Genomic DNA, 16,091 nt, shown 5'->3' with positions numbered 1-16,091 from the left:
ACTTTTCTCAAAGATTTGTCATGTATCAGCCTGTAAACTTCTAGAGCATTGATGACATTTCTTTCAAAAGTGCATCAGAAAGTTTGAAAACCTACCTAGGTGGAGAAAACAAAAGAACACTCACTTGGCTTTGCAACTTTAGACTAGCTTATGCAGTTGTCCCTGATCCTGTGTGTTTTTATTTTTATAAGCCTATTAGCTCAACTGGTCGAGCACCGTGCAACTTGCGCGGAGATGTAGGTTCAAATCCTACATAGGCTATTGGTTTTATTTAAAAAGTAAGTCGGCATTTTGGGTAACTTTTACCAATTTAAGGATAACTTTAATTATATTGTTAGTCGTTTCTCGGTATATCAAAACACAACCCAATAGTATGTAGGTTATATGGGACTTGAACCCACACCATGTACGTAAATGCACATTGCTCTACCATTTGAGCTAATAGCCTTAGTGTTCAAACATTTGCATACTGAGTAGACTGGTACAAAACTTTTCTTAACTTTTAACAATTTCCATAACTTTAACCTATAAAACTACAACTTTAACACAGAAAAGTACAATGGTGTGAAATAAAAAGAATGCATGACTCACATTAGCTGAAGAAAGGTAAAAATATAAAAGTCGGACTTTTAGCAGTTAAAGTTAAGTTATTAAAAGTAAAGGTTACATTTGAGATGACAGAAGACTGTCTTAACTTTTAGAACAATTTCCATAACTTTAACCTACAGAACTACAACTTTAACACATAAAACTACAAGGTGGTGAATAAAAAGATTGCATGACTTACATTAGCTGAATAAAGGTAAAAATGTAAAACTAAAGACTTTTAGCATTTAAAGTTAAAAGTTAAGTTTGAGATGACGGAAGACTGTCTTAACTTTTAGAATAATTTATTTAACTTTAACCTACAGAACTACAACTTTAACACAAAAAACTACAATGTCTGCAATAAATAGATTGGATGACTCAGAGTAGCCGAAGAAAGGTAGAAATATAAAAGTCAGACTTTTAGCAGTTAAAGTTAAGTTATTAAAAGTAAAAGTTAGGTTTGAGATGACGGAAGACTGTCTTAACTTTTAGAACATTTTCTTTAACTTTAACCTACAAAACTACAACTTTAACACAGAAAACTACAATGTCTGCAATAAATATATTGGATGACTCATAGTAGCTGAAGAAAGGTAGAAATATAAAAGTCAGACTTTTAGCAGTTAAAGTTAAGTTATTTAAAGTAAAAGTTAGGCTTGAGATGACGGAAGACTGTCTTAACTTTTAGAACAATTTCTTTAACTTTAACCTACTGAACTACAACTTTAACACAGAAAACTATAATGTCTGCAATATATAGATTGGATGACTCACAGTAGTTGAAGAAATGTAGAAATATAAAAGTCAGACTTTTAGCAGTTAAAGTTAAGTTATTAAAAGTAAAAGTTAGGTTTGAGATGACGGAAGACCGTCTTAACTTTTAGAACAATTTCATAACTTTAATCTAAAACACTACAACTTTAACACATAAAACTACAATGTGTGCAATCAATAGATGGGATAACTCAGAGTAGTTGAATAAATGTAGAAATATAAAAGTCAGACTTTTAGCAGTTAAAGTTAAGTTATTAAAAGTAAAAGTTAGGTTTGAGATGACGGAAGACTGTCTTAACTTTTAGAACAATTTCTTTAACCTACAGATCTACAACTTTAACACAGAAAACTACAATGTCTGCAATAAATAGATTGGATGACTCACAGTAGCTGAAGAAAGGTAGAAATATAAAAGTCGGACTTTTAGCAGTTAAAGTTGAGTTATTAAAAATAAAAGTTAGGTTTGAGACGACGGAAGACTGTCTTAACTTTTAGAACAATTTCTATAACTTTAACCTACATAACCACAAATTTAACACATAAAATTACAAAGTGTAGAATAAAACAGATTGTATGACTCACATCAGTTGAATAAAGGTAAAAATGTAAACAGATTGCATGTTCAGGTATAACATGCGAAGTTTGGCAGCCCTCAAGTGTAAAGGTGTTATAGTCGACAATACTCTATTTGTAAAATAGTTTTCATATCAGGAAGGAGAAATACTCCAAAAAAGACCTCCCATCAATAATTCAAACGTCAGCTTAGAAAACAATCACAAATTAGACAATTGAAATCCACAACTAGACAACATCGATTTGCTGCTAGGACTCCTCTTACGGATCAAATTAGTCATGAGTTTAGTTTTGTTTGCAATTGCTTCATAGTTACTCCCTAGGGCTTCGACAAAACCTTATGAAAATAATTGGATACTCCATAGCATCTACAGAGTAATTCATAAATCCAAGCTTTGTCTTCTGTTCTGGTTATAATACCATCGTGAAATCACAGTATGAAGCCCCAATGAGTACTATATCCGATGTGTTATTTAACTTCAGAACAATCAGTATTTTTAAAACAAAATTTCAACATAATCCGCAGAATAAAATCCTAAAAATCGCAACAATCGATAAAACCTACTTCCTCCATTTTTTTTTATTATTGCACCATCTACCTTGGGCACAAGAATTAAGAAAGGGGGTAAAATGTGAGAGATTGACAAAAATACCCATGTGATTAAGTACAAGTTTTTATGTAAAGAACAAGTGGGGTTTGGTCCCCACCACCCATATAAGGATACAAATGTCATTTCATGTAGGTAAACTTGCTAAAAAAGGAAATGGTGCAATTAATATGCAACTTCCATAAAAGGAAAATGGTGCAATAATAAAAAAATGGAGGAAGTATTAGAAAACCTAAATCGAAACATAACATTGAAAAATTATCCACAATGAAGAACAATCGCAAAGAATCAAGTAGAAAACCTAAAATATGAAAACATAAATATCAAAAAACGAAAAGACGAAGTAAACTAACCTTGAAGAACAATCTAGGTAAACGAAGCCAAATCGCATAAGAAATTGCGAAGAAATCGCAGAAGAATGCAAGAGATTCGATCACATAAGAGAGAGGAGAGAAAACAGGGGAACATGGTTGAAGAGAGAGAAAGAGCGAACGACAGAGAAGCGTTCTTGATTTTGCGAAATAAAAGAATTAAAAAAAAATTGACTCACGCGTGTGAGTTTATGCTGATTGTCTAAAATGGGCTTGGTGTACAATAATTTATTGTACACCCATTGTAAATAAGATTTTGTGTATAACTTTAGGCTATCCAATTTGCATATCACAAATTCACAACCCCAGATAGAATTCTGCGAATAGTCCTACTTCCTCCATCCAAATCAAAGCACAGACCCACAGTCTTACCAGTCAATAACTCCATACCAACTTCATCACCATTCACCATCATCGTCATTGGTAAGCGTGGGAGATCGACATCCATAAAATGCCTGTTCTATATCGTTCAATTCTCTCTCCTCAACTCCAGTCTTCCTTAACATGTAGACAAATAACCCATTTCACCTTCAACCAAACCAAAGTCACCTTTTCTTCTTTTCCAAATTATACCAAAATTAGCTGCTCAATGTTCTCAATTATGGAGGATAATCCTCCATTAACACCCACAATTTTGGAGTCAACGGAAGAGAAGTATTCTGCAGAATTGGATGTTGCTGTTAAAGCTGTTCAAATGGCTTGTTCTCTGTGTCAAAGGGTGCAAGAGGGTTTAATTTCTAAGTCCAATTCTCTTGTTCAATCCAAAGATGATAAATCTCTTGTCACAATTGCAGGTAATTTGATCAATTTATTTGAGTTTTCTTTCAATTTTGTGAGATGGGTTTCAATTTTTTTTGCTGCTTTTTAATGGGTTATAATGATATGTTCTTCGATTTTATTGTTGGATTTGAATTTATTGCTTTAATTTTAGAGGTAGGAGATGATTACAGAAGGAACTCTGGTGATTGTCTGGCTTAGTTTGGTTGAAATTTGTGGTTTATTATAGAAAGTGATGTAGAATTGTGGGAGGAGGAGAATATAACAAATTTAGGAGGGAAAAGAATGACCCCATGTGCAATCACCCGAGTGTAGTATACAGATTAACAGGGCACATCAATTGTCCTCCTCAGTGAATGATATCAAATGATGATTTGGGAAAAACAGAAGGACTATGTAACAATGATGATAATTGACATGTGATTGTGTTCAGAACTCCGAATTTGAGACTATTTTAGGATTTGAAATTTGATACTAGTAAATAAATCTTAGGGCTATGTTCAACAAGTCCCAAGAAACATTTAAGTGGTTCTATGTGAATTTTTCTTTGACGAAGGATGAAATTTTAGTGGGAAGTGAAAACTCTAAGGGCATGCTTGGATTGAGGGTAATACATTAAGAGGGTAATAAAAGTCAAACTAAAAAATATAAGGTAATTGAAGGTGATGATAAAAGGAATGAAGTGGTGGTAAAGAGAATAAGCTAGTGTTGGCAAGAAGAAAATAAAAGGAAAGGGGGAACAAATACCCTCGTTATGGGGGGAATAGTTACCCACTGAAGAAAATAAGATCAAAGATGTTTCAGCAAGATTGCTGTTTTCATTTCTTGTTTAGCAAGGCACAAAATTTGTGCTGCTCATTCTCTCTCAGCTGCGCTCCTCATACATCCCATATATATATGGCTAACTACATTCCCTAGGAAGATTCTAACCTAGGAAAGCAAACCAATACAAAAAGGACAGCACATACTACAAGACAACCAATAGAAGGCTGCCATACACAACCATACAGCTCACATAGTACACACACCATGTGACACTATTTTCTACACCCCCTCCTCAAGTTGGAGCTGGGGATCAGAAACAAGACCCAACTTGGAAGAGAGAAAATTGTGTTGCTGCTGAGTGAGCGACTTAGTCATTATGTCTGCAAGTTGCAAGCTTGATTCAACATGTGCTGTGTCTAGAAAACCTTCTTGCACATGATCTCTCACATAGTGACAGTCAATGTTGAGGTGTTTTGTCCTTTCATGAAAGATGGGATTTTGAGCCAAATGCTCAGCTGACTTGTTGTCACAATGAAGGATGATCGGTTTTGGGACTGTCATGTTGACAGATTTTAAAATGTCATCAACCCACACTAGTTCACTTGTAGTGTGAGACATACTTCTATACTCTGCCTCAGTGGAAGACTTGGATACTGTTTTCTGCTTCTTTGTTTTCCAAGAGATGAGGCATTTTCCAAGGAAAATGCAGTAGCCAGTGAGTGATCTTGCACTGAAAGCACAACTACCCCAGTCTGCATCTGAGTATCCTTTCACAACCAATTCTGACTTTTTTGGATAGAACAGTCCCCAATGAACTGTACCCTTAAGGTATCGTACAACATGTAAAGCAGCTTGGAGATGAGGTTTTCTAGGACATTGCATAAATTGAGAGAGCTGTTGAACTGAAAAGGAAATATCAGGTCTGGTGATATTCAAGTACAACAACCTCCCAATTATTCTTCTGTAAGTCTCTGGGTTAGCCAAGACTTCTCCACTGTCAATAGACAATTTCATTCCCTTGGGAAAAGGAAACTTTGCTACTTTGCAATTCTCCACACTACTATCCTTCAAAATGTCAATGATGTACTTCCTTTGATTCAAAAAAGTTCCTTGATCATTCCTGTCAATTTCAATTCCAAGAAAGAAACTCAGTTCCCCTAAGTCTTTAATAGTGAATTCATCATCTAAGCTTTTCTTCAATTGATCTATTGCTTCCAAATCATTTCCAGTGATAAGCAAATCATCTACATATGCTAGAATGATTGCTTGTTTTCCATTCTCTTCTTTTATGAAAAGAGAATAATCTTTCTTTGACTGCTTGTATCCTAACTTCATTAGGAAATTCTTCAAGGCTGAGTTCCAAGCCCTAGATGCTTGTTTTAGACCATAAATGCTTCTTATTAGTCTACAAACTTCTCCTGTTTTCCCTTTCTTGTATCCCTTAGGGGGCTTCATGTAAATTTCTTCCTCAATGTAACCATGCAGAAAAGCATTGTTCACATCCAGATGTTGCAGCTTCCAATCCTTGATAGTTGCAAGAGCTATCAAGATCCTTACAGTGCTAAATTTAGCTGTAGGAGAGAAAGTATCTTTGTAATCTTTCCCTTTTATCTGCTTGTCACCCCTTGCTACTATTCTTGCCTTGAGTCTTACTATTTTCCTATCCCTGTCACATTTCACTTTGTACACCCACTTGGAATCAATGGCTTTCTTTCCTTCTGGAAGGGTTACCATCTTCCAAGTTCCATTCTTCTCCATTGCTTGGAATTCCTCTTCCATTGCAGCTTCCCATCCTGGATCACCTTGAGCTTGCTCATATCTTTCTGGTTCTTTTATGCCCATCACTTTCCCTATGCAAGCCATGAAATCAGCAGAGTGATTCTTCATTTCTTTCATTGTTTGGACTGTGAATGAAGTGGACTGGTCTGATTGGGTTTCAACACCAGGAATCTTGTACACAAAATCTTTGTACTTGTTTGGAACAGTTCTTGGTCTTTCTGATCTTCTAGTTTCAAGAGGTTGTTCTGTTGGGATGATGACTTGAGTGTTCTCTTCTGAACTTACTTCTAAAGTTGGTGAATTCTCACCAGTTTCAGAAACTTGAGGAGAGCTTTCAACTGGAGTTTGTCCTGTTCCATTCAGGTTAAGAGAATCAAAATTCCCTATGCTTTCACCATTGCTTCCATCATCAAAAAAATCATTTTCTTCTATTTCATCAAACACCAAGAGAGGGAAAATTCCATGTTGTTGTGAGGTTTGTAACACAGGCTGTTTTGGATTGAGGAAAGGAAAGATGTCTTCTTTGAACACCACATCTCTACACATGTACATTTTTCTTTTCTGCAAGTCAAACAACTTGTATCCTTTCTGACCATAGGGGTACCCTAGTAACACTGATCTGATTCCCTTTTCCTCAAACTTGTCAGTTTTCCTCAATGTGGGGGAGCCATAACACAAACACCCAATTATTCTAAGATGTTCATATTCTGGCTTTCTCTTGTTTAATCTTTCAAAAGGAGTTTTCCATCCAAGAACTGAACTAGGTAAAAGGTTTATCAAATAGGTTGCTGAGAGAATACATTCTCCCCAGAAGTACTTGGGGAGACCTGCATGAAGTCTAATTGCTCTTGCAGTCTCTAAGAGGAATCTGTGTTTCCTCTCCACTCTACCATTCTGTTGAGGAACTCCTGCTATGCTTCTCTGATGCAAAATCCCCTTTTCTGCAAGCATCTTTCCACATTCTGACTGAAGAATTTCAGTACCATTATCACTTCTCAGTGTTTTCACCTTGGTATCATATTGAGTTTCAACAGAACAGAAGAAGTTGCAAAGAATGCTTCTTACCTGTTCCTTGTTAGATAATAGTTGATTCCATGTGGCTCTACTAAAATCATCTACTATGGTTAGAAAATATCTAGCACCTGTGATGTTTTTGACCTTATAAGGCCCCCACAAATCAACATGAATTAGCTCAAAAATACTATTAGCAATTGAACTGCTTGGCTTAAAAGGCAATCTGTGGTGTTTTGCCACACAACAAGTGTCACAAAAATACTCATTTAGGTTCTTACAATGACAAATACTAAAATGCTTCATCTTTGACAAAGAAACATGACCCAACCTAGCATGTAACACACTCAAGTTCTGTTTCATATTCCTAACTGCATTATTGCTACCACTAATACTGCTAATATTGCTATTCTTCTCTTCTGCTTTTCCAAAATCCAGCTTATAGAGACCTTCTTCACCTCTTCCTTCAGCAATTACATCTTTACTGATAGGGTCCTGTATTACACACCCATTTTTGTCAAAAATCACCAAGCAAAGATCATCTTCTATCAGTTTGCTTACTGACATCAAGTTATGTTTGAAATCAGGCAAAAATAACACATTTTTCAGCATCATTTTGGGGCTCAAACTTACTGAACCCATTTCTTTTACAGTTTTGATTTGACCATCAGGAAGTCCCACTTTCACATGAAATCTAAGGGGTTTGATTTCAACAAGTAAATCTCTATTTCCCACCATATGATCAGAAGCACCTGAATCTATTATCCAAGTTCCTGGATCAAAAACTTGAAAATAATGTCCTACATTTGAAGCAAGGAGATTACCTGCAAAGTTTGCTAAATGTTGTTTCTCACTGAGTGCCTTCATCACTTCCTGCACCAGAGTAGAGATAAGGTTTGGATCTGACTTTGCTCCACTTGTTTCACCATGCTCATTGCTTTTCTCAAGTGGTGTGTCACCTGCAAAGTCATTCCCTTGCTTGTTCACATTTGCTGATGTCTTGTGTGTTATCTTTCCCTTCCCAGGGTTCTTAAACCAGTCTGGATAACCCACAAGCTGGAAGCATTCTTCTTTAGTATGCCCTTTCATTGTGCAGTGATCACACTTTTTCTTCATTTTGGCTTCTTTTGATTCTCTTTTCGGCCAGGTGTTCACATATTGCTTCTTCACACTCATTGCACTCATCTCATTGTTGCTACTCATGTTTCCAGTGATTTCCTTTTGTTTCTCTTGCTGCTGAACAAGGTGGAAAGCCCTATTCACAGGAGGCAAAGGTTCCATAGCAAGAATGCTTCCCCTGATGTTCTCAAAACCCTCATTGAGAGCCATTAGAAACTGTATCAGTTTGTTCAGAGATTCTGCATCTGCCAATTTTTTCATCATGTTACAAGTGCATTTACTCATTGCTCCACATGTGCACTCAGGTATACCTTCAATAGAAGATATATGATCCCATAAATTCTTCAGCTTGCAGTAAAAATTCCCAACAGCCTGATTTTCTTGCTTCAAATCACTCAACTCTTTCTTCAGCTGATACAAGAGGGGGGCATTTGTTTGACCATACCTTTCCTTGACTTCGTCCCACAAATCCTTGGAAGTTTCAAGGTATATGAGACTCTCTGCAAGGTTTGTTGTCATTGAAGCCAAAATCCATCCTCTCACAGCATTATCATTTCTGTACCATTTACCAAAATCTGCATGCCCCTGATTTGGCTTCTTGATCTTTCCATCAATATATCCAAGCTTGTTCCTTGAGCCAAGTGCCATCCTAATGCTCCTGGTCCAGTTGAGATAATTTTCACCATTAAAAATGATGATTCCAAGCTGCTGGTTAGAACTGCTATGGTCTGAGTTGGCTAAATAATAAGGATTTGCATATGCATTCCCATTTTGATTTCCACTACTATCTCCATCATCTGGCATCTTGCTTCCTTAAAGATTGAAACTTTCAAAAGAAAATACAATTTTGTTTGAGTTTAGAGCGTTTCCTGCTCTGATACCATGAAGAAAATAAGATCAAAGATGTTTCAGCAAGATTGCTGTTTTCATTTCTTGTTTAGCAAGGCACAAAATTTGTGCTGCTCATTCTCTCTCAGCTGCGTTCCTCATACATCCCATATATATATGGCTAACTACATTCCCTAGGAAGATTCTAACCTAGGAAAGCAAACCAATACAAAAAGGACAGCACATACTACAAGACAACCAATAGAAGGCTGCCATACACAACCATACAGCTCACATAGTACACACACCATGTGACACTATTTTCTACACCCACCTTCCACTACGATGATTATTACCCTCATTTGGGGGGCAATAACTCCCCCCCTTTCTCCCTTCTCCTCACAACACCACCACTACCACAACTTCTCATCACAATACCACCACACCATCCTCCTTGAAAACACCTCAATTCACCTTCATTGTCCTTTTATTAAGGTGGTTTGACTTTTATTACCCACATAATCCGTTACACCCAATCCAAGCATGCCATAAGTATTTAAGTCAAAATTATCTACGAATTGTCTAATGCGTTAGAAGAAAGTTCTCATATCTTTTTAGTGCATTGACATAGTAATGGATTGGTTGGCAAACAAATGGATGGAACAAGAGGAGCTTATTAAGTTCTTTGAAGTCCCACCGCAAAAAGTTAGCTAGGCATATCAATAACGATGTTGTTGGAGTGGCCTTGGTGCCATAGTAGTGAAGTTTTATTTGTTTGTCAAGGCTTGTCCCTTGTTTGCAACAAAAAAAGAACATACTCCGTAGTAACTATGGAAAAAGATTGATATCACCTTTCCAACTTATTTAAAATGTTCACTTGTTAAGAAAGTTTTGGGTGTTGAGGAAAGCTTGTAGTTACCAAGAGATGCTTAGGGACCTGTTAATCTATCTTAGCTAGCCACTTATTTGGCCTTCTTTCTGTGAATTCATGAAGAATAGGATTCATACTTGACCTCACAGGTTGTTCCAAAAAAGACGAGAGATTATAAAATGAGGAATTTTGGTGATTGACTGGTGTAGATAGGTTGAAATTTGTGGTCTATTTTGGGTAGTGATGAGTTGTGGGAGAAGAGGACATAACAAATTCTGGAGAAAGAAAATTATCCTCCATCAGTTGTTCACATCAGGGTTATATTGTAACAGATTAACAGGACATCAGTTGTCCTTGTCCCCGAATAATAATAATAGATGGTTTCATTAATGAAAGAAGGAAAATGCTAAATGTAGCTCTAAGATCTCTATATAAGAGGATCTGAAGAATTCTAATCATGATTAATACTTATCATGATTTTTTCTGGAATTCTGAAGTTGATATTATTTTAGGCCTACGTGTAGCAAAAAATAAGGTAAAAGGTAGTTTCGTTTAAAATTTAAAAATCTACAAGGTGTTTCTTGGAAGAAGTCGTATAGGAGAAGTGATTCTGCATGAATTGTTTTGAAAGTAAGGACCAAGTTTGATGGGAAGATTCTAAATAATTAAGTCAAAATTTAATGCATTAGAAGAAAGTTCTCATATGTTTGTAGTGTTTTGACATATTTCTTTGAGCAATTGAAATGACCAGTCAAATGCCAATATTAACAAAGAAAATGATTGATATCCTTTTAACACATTTGGAGGGAATGCATATGTGTGTTGTAGGGATCTTCTATCCCATTCTATGTTTCATCTTATGCCCACTATCTCTGGTTTTACCACATCATCCGCATTTATCAAAAATATTGATTTTAAGTTGGTGACATGCCAAAATTAGGAAGAAGTAGATACAAGATGGAACATTACATGGACATATGATCCTACCTGAGCATTTGGGCCACCTACTTTCAAAACAAGCATATAAAATCCGTTTGGACTTGCTGTAATGTGGATAAGTTGTTGGTAGTGTGAGTTTGTAGTCATTCAGTTTTCCCTTTCAGCGATGACTAAGTAGTAGCCAAATTTCTTAAATATTGTTACCTCTCCAACTTAGGTACAATCTTTACTTGGTAAGAAAATGTTGTTGTAGTAGGGAAGAGATGCTTGAACGAATTGCAGGGACCCGATGATATAGATATCCACTTATTTGGCTTTCAATCCGTGAATTCATAAAGAAGAGGATTCATACTTAGCTGGGGTTTCCAAACTGTAATCATTGTCCGTTGTTGAACTACATATATATTCTGCTTGTAGTTTTATTTAGCTACCCTATTGGATTTCTTGAAATTTGTCACTGGAACAAACGTTTGGATGATGAAATCTTCAGTATCTTTTAACTGAAGTTATCCATTATAGGGTGGATGAAAACACATTTAAGTTGTGATGTATCCCACACATCATGAATTGAGCTTTTCTGACTTCAATTGAATTTTGACAAATCATTTTGTTCTATAACCTCACTTTCTATAACCGGCTCTTGTGTAATCTAGTTCATTGTGTTATGTAATCAGATTGGAGTGTCCAAGCTACTATCAGCTGGGTACTGTCTGAATCTTTTGCCAGTAAAAGTGTCTCTATTGTAGCTGAGGAAGATGTTGAAGCTCTTTCAAAGCCTGAGGCAACTGTCCTCTTGGATTCCGTAGTACAAACTGTCAATGAGTGTTTAGCTGAAGCACCTCAATTTGGAATTAAAAGTCCAATAAGACCCCTACAGAAAGAAGAAGTTCTTGAGGCAATTAGGCAATGCAATTCCACTGGTGGTCCTAGTGGTAGATTTTGGGTACTGGATCCTGTAGATGGCACGTTAGGTTTCGTGCGTGGGGACCAGTATGCTGTTGCTCTAGCATTGGTTGAGGATGGAGAAGTTGTGCTTGGAGTCCTAGGTTGCCCTAATTACCCGCTAAGGAAGGAATGGTTATCATATCATAACCGTTACTATAGGATCTTATCCAAGCTAACCCCACCAAGACCAGACTCTTGGGATAGAGGTTTTGTATTGTATGCTAAAAAAGGTAGTGGAAAAGCTTGGATGCAGCCTTTACTCCCACAATCTATGAAATTGGTTGAGTCAAAATCTCCCAGACCTGTCTATGTGTCTCTTGTTGAAGACCCTGCCCTGGCTACTTTCTGTGAGCCTGTTGAAAGGGCAAATTCAAGTCATTCTTTCACTGCCGGACTTGCTCACAGTGTCGGAGTTAGGTGCATCTCTCTTTTTTCTACTGAAGTTCTGTAAGCTTGTTCCTAAACCAGAATTGGGCTCTCTTGCTTTCTTGTTTTGTTTGATTGTAATTCAAGAGTTGTCCATTTAACTAAACTGCTACTTGAGCTCCTCTTGTCCAGAGCAGTAAACCTCTGCCCAGATTATTGGGAAAGGTTTTCCCTTTCTGATGTGTGAAATCTGACCTTACTAGGACCATTTCCTGAGACAAGTTCTTCACCGCTGCCTTCTAAAGATGGTTGGAATATTATTAAAGAGAAGAAATGTTAATCCTACACCAGTAGCCTCTTTGTTTTGCCTCTTAGAAGAACCTATCCTAGTGAATATTGTATCCTAAAATGTATTAATCACAAAATGCAATTCCTGATCTGAAAATTAAGTGGTCATCATTTCCCAGCATATGTAGTGAATAATTCAAGGAATATCCAGTTTCTTTTCTTCTCCCTGTCAAGTTAGAAAGAAAAGACTGTTAACCGATATGTTCTACTGTTGCAGAAAAGAACCGTTGCGTGTATACAGCATGGTAAAGTATGCTGCTGTAGCTCGTGGTGATGCAGAGATATTCATGAAGTTTGCAAGGTCTGGTTACAAGGAGAAGATATGGGATCATGCAGCTGGTACTGTTATTATACAAGAGGCTGGTGGTGTGGTCACAGATGCAGGGGGGCAGCCTTTGAACTTCTCAAACGGTATATATTTGGAAGGTCTTGACCGTGGTATAATTGCTTGTGCTGGAGTCCAGTTGCATCAGAAAATTATCCGAGCTGTGGATGCTAGCTGGGATTCTTCTTGCTTGTGATTTACTGACCAACGAAGATCAAAAGAAATTCTGAAATTTTTCCTGGGTAAGCCGTTATTTTTGCTAGTTAGCCTTAGAATGACTATTAAGAATTTTAGAGATAGAAAGGAGTAAAATGTCTGATAACGTTTCTCTTAGCATTAGAATTATGATTACGAGATAGGACTGATAGGCATTTTTATGTCTTTTAATTACAATAGGACTAAAACATAACACTTAGAATCTTAGATATGGTTTTACCAGCAAGCCTTGCTGTCTATTTGTGAAGAAAATCTGCCTATAAATTCAATTCTGAATATATGCATCAAACATATCTGTTAAATGAGGGCCTGCTATAAGCTCTGTTAAGTAATGAGGGCCTGCTATAAGCTCTGTTAAGTAATCAGCTATTAGAGGTGAGAGTAAAAATTCAAGCTAAGATAGTAGTATCCTGCATCATTGAATAGGGTAGCATGCAATATTATACCACTACCCAAGCACTAGGAATGTCATGAAGTAGAAGCCCATGAAACTGATTGTTGGTTATGATTGATTGATTGGATACTGATTGTGAATCAAGCATAAATTACTTCAGATTTGATGTTTGACTCTGTCCATCATAGTGAAAGAGGAAATCTGTTCTGTTTATGCAATTTATTATTTGAAGGGCAGAACACTGTTTGATGTTCTTGGATATTGACATCAGAGTTTTTCTTACAGGGTAAGAAGTCTGACAACAAAGCTGGGATCAACTTCGACGAGCACAACGAATTGGCATGTGGCATGCACTTTTCAGGTAATCTGGTTGCTGTTACAGGGACTTACATCAGTGTCTTCACCTCACTTATACAACTACTATGTGTTAACTGAATTTTATGCAGTTTTTTGTTTACTGCAATAATGTACAGATGCAACATAATGTGAAATGCAATTACGCAACATGTAATTATGCGTTTTGAGATCTTAGTCTTGGTTGGGTTCGATGTAACTACGCCCTACGAGTCTACGGCCCAGTTCTCATTCAACTTGGGCAATTCAGTTCCAGTTAAAATCAGTTTTGGTTAGTAAAACTCAAAACAGTATTGTTATGTAAAATGATCTTTGTTCAACAGAAAACTTTATATGAAGTACTACTTACGTGACAAAAACGTCGTTGAATTAGTATAATTTTGATTTAATTCTTAAAAAACGTTTTTTTGGTGACATAGTTTTAGTTGATATAATAAACAATCAACAAAAGTCAACCTAATTAGTAAAAGCCATTTGTATGTATTGTACATGGTAACATGATTAAGTAATGATGGCACTAGTCCGGCCCGGGCTGTGCAGAGGCACGACACGACCCATCACGAAAAAAGCACTACTCGACATTAGGGATGGGTATGGTCGGATTTGGGCTGAGATCCAGACCCATATTTTTTAGGCGGACCTTGAAGGAAATAATGCACTTGGTCCAAGTATGCATATAATATTAAGTCTAATAAATGCGGTTCAGTATTAATTAACAAGTTAATAATTCAGTGAGATCAAGTGGGCTGAATGCCTAGCTAGAGGCCGCTTCAGTTCAAGTGGAATTAATAATATTAATCCACAGCTTACTCTTGACTGAACCCGTAGGGTCACACAAATAGTACGTAAACGGATCAAGTATTTAATGGCATTAAATACTCCATCTATGGATATTCGGAATCGACGGATCTTGGTTTCAGTGGGAGCTGAGATCGTCACAAGCAAGAAATGAATACTCCGGAAAGGATGATATTGCCGGAAACGGAATTATGGACCGTATCGGAAATATAAATATTATCCAAGTCGTAGATGTTGCCGGAAACGGAAACATGGTACGTGTCGGAAAATATTATCGGAAATGGAAATATTACCGGAATCGGAAATATTGCCGGAAACGGAAATATTGTCAGAATCGGAAATATTATCGGAATCGGAAAATAATTCCGGAAACGGAAATATTAAATATTTGTTCGAAACGGAAATTAATTCCGGAATCGGAAATATTAAATATTGTTCGTATCGGAAATAAATTCCGGAATCGAGAATTTAATCGGAAGCGTATCGTACGAATTAGCATCGGACGAGGCCTGCCAGACGAAGGCCCAGCACGAAGCCGGGCCATCGCCCAGCAAGCCAGCGCGCCACAACGCACCAGCCAAGGCTGAGCCAGGCCCACCGCAAGGCAGGCCCAGCGCGCGCCAAGGCTGCGGCAGCGTGTGGGCCTCGTGGCAATGGGCTGCGAGTGCTCGCGGGCTGCGCGCGCGCGCATGGCGCCCCTCGTGGGCTGCTGTGCGTGCGTGTGTGTGTTTATGTACGAATCCTAAAGCTATCAGGATTCGATATATAATTAAATTCCTAATCCTAAAAGGATAAATTAATTAAATAAGAGTTCTACTAGGATTCTGGTTTAATTAATTCGTATCCTAGTAGGATTCCAGTTCCTTTTCCATACCTCTATAAATAGATGCCTAGGGTCATAATTTATAGAGACAATTGAAGTATTCTAAAGGTAAGATTTTGAAGAAAAAATAAGCCATACACTTGCACCTAATAGCCGAAATTCCTAAGCTACCTTAAGGGCGATTCTAGTTGGTCAAGCTTAAGGCGGGTCCGGACGTGCTGTGGACTATCTACGGAGGGACGACACTTGGAGTCCTAAAGACTTGTTTTTGTTCGGTTCGGGCGCAGCTAGGGAGGGCACGCAACAAAGTGTATGCATCTAAACTATGCTAAATGATTATGTGTAAATAATATGCTTTTCTGGCTTTATGGTTTTTCCGCATGATTTATGTTTTGTCATATGAATCATAACCTGATAGACCTATACTCGCCCCAGATCCACTGGGTCTGAAAAATTCAGACTCTTATCCAGATCCAATGAGTCTAATGAGTCTCGGGTCAAAAATGGTTCTAGTGTTAT

The 16,091-nt window shown here is 37.2% G+C and overlaps 2 protein-coding genes across 3 annotated transcripts; one reads left to right on the top strand and one right to left on the bottom strand.

Moving 5' to 3' along the window:
* The first annotated feature begins 3,198 nt into the window (after window positions 1-3,198).
* LOC110795956 (PAP-specific phosphatase HAL2-like) lies at window positions 3,199-14,310 on the top strand. Of its 2 annotated transcripts, XM_022000992.2 has the most exons (4): window positions 3,204-3,708; window positions 11,678-12,365; window positions 12,880-13,229; window positions 13,883-14,310. In XM_022000992.2, the coding sequence occupies exons 1-3, from the start codon at window positions 3,366-3,368 to the stop codon at window positions 13,181-13,183; spliced, it is 1,335 nt and encodes a 444-aa protein (XP_021856684.1). In that variant the 5' UTR covers window positions 3,204-3,365; the 3' UTR covers window positions 13,184-13,229; window positions 13,883-14,310. The 2 variants fall into 2 exon arrangements, with proteins under 2 accessions (XP_056687725.1, XP_021856684.1); XM_056831747.1 differs by lacking the exon at window positions 13,883-14,310 and having other exon boundaries at window positions 3,199-3,708; window positions 11,678-12,360; window positions 12,880-13,088.
* Window positions 7,553-8,368, bottom strand: LOC130462822 (uncharacterized). Its single transcript, XM_056831748.1, has 2 exons — window positions 8,071-8,368; window positions 7,553-7,741 (listed from the first exon to the last, which is right to left on the bottom strand). Exons 1-2 carry the CDS (start codon window positions 8,360-8,362, stop codon window positions 7,728-7,730), a joined length of 306 nt encoding a protein of 101 aa, XP_056687726.1. The 5' UTR covers window positions 8,363-8,368; the 3' UTR covers window positions 7,553-7,727.
* Window positions 14,311-16,091: the final 1,781 nt, after the last annotated feature.

The sequence above is a fragment of the Spinacia oleracea genome, chromosome 6 (genome assembly GCF_020520425.1).
Source record: "Spinacia oleracea cultivar Varoflay chromosome 6, BTI_SOV_V1, whole genome shotgun sequence".
Taxonomy (NCBI): domain Eukaryota; kingdom Viridiplantae; phylum Streptophyta; class Magnoliopsida; order Caryophyllales; family Amaranthaceae; genus Spinacia; species Spinacia oleracea.
The sequence above is the reverse complement of the archived record's forward strand: the minus strand, read 5'-3'. Positions and strand labels throughout refer to the sequence as shown.

Coding starts and splice junctions, on each gene's coding strand:
- LOC110795956 (XM_022000992.2), top strand. CDS start 3,366: ATGCCTGTTCTATATCGTTCAATTCTCTCTCCTCAACTCCAGTCTTCC. Junction 3,709..11,677: donor ATCTCTTGTCACAATTGCAG/GTAATTTGATCA, acceptor TTATGTAATCAG/ATTGGAGTGTCCAAGCTACT. Junction 12,366..12,879: donor GCTCACAGTGTCGGAGTTAG/GTGCATCTCTCT, acceptor CTACTGTTGCAG/AAAAGAACCGTTGCGTGTAT.
- LOC130462822 (XM_056831748.1), bottom strand. CDS start 8,362: ATGAAGAAAAAGTGTGATCACTGCACAATGAAAGGGCATACTAAAGAA.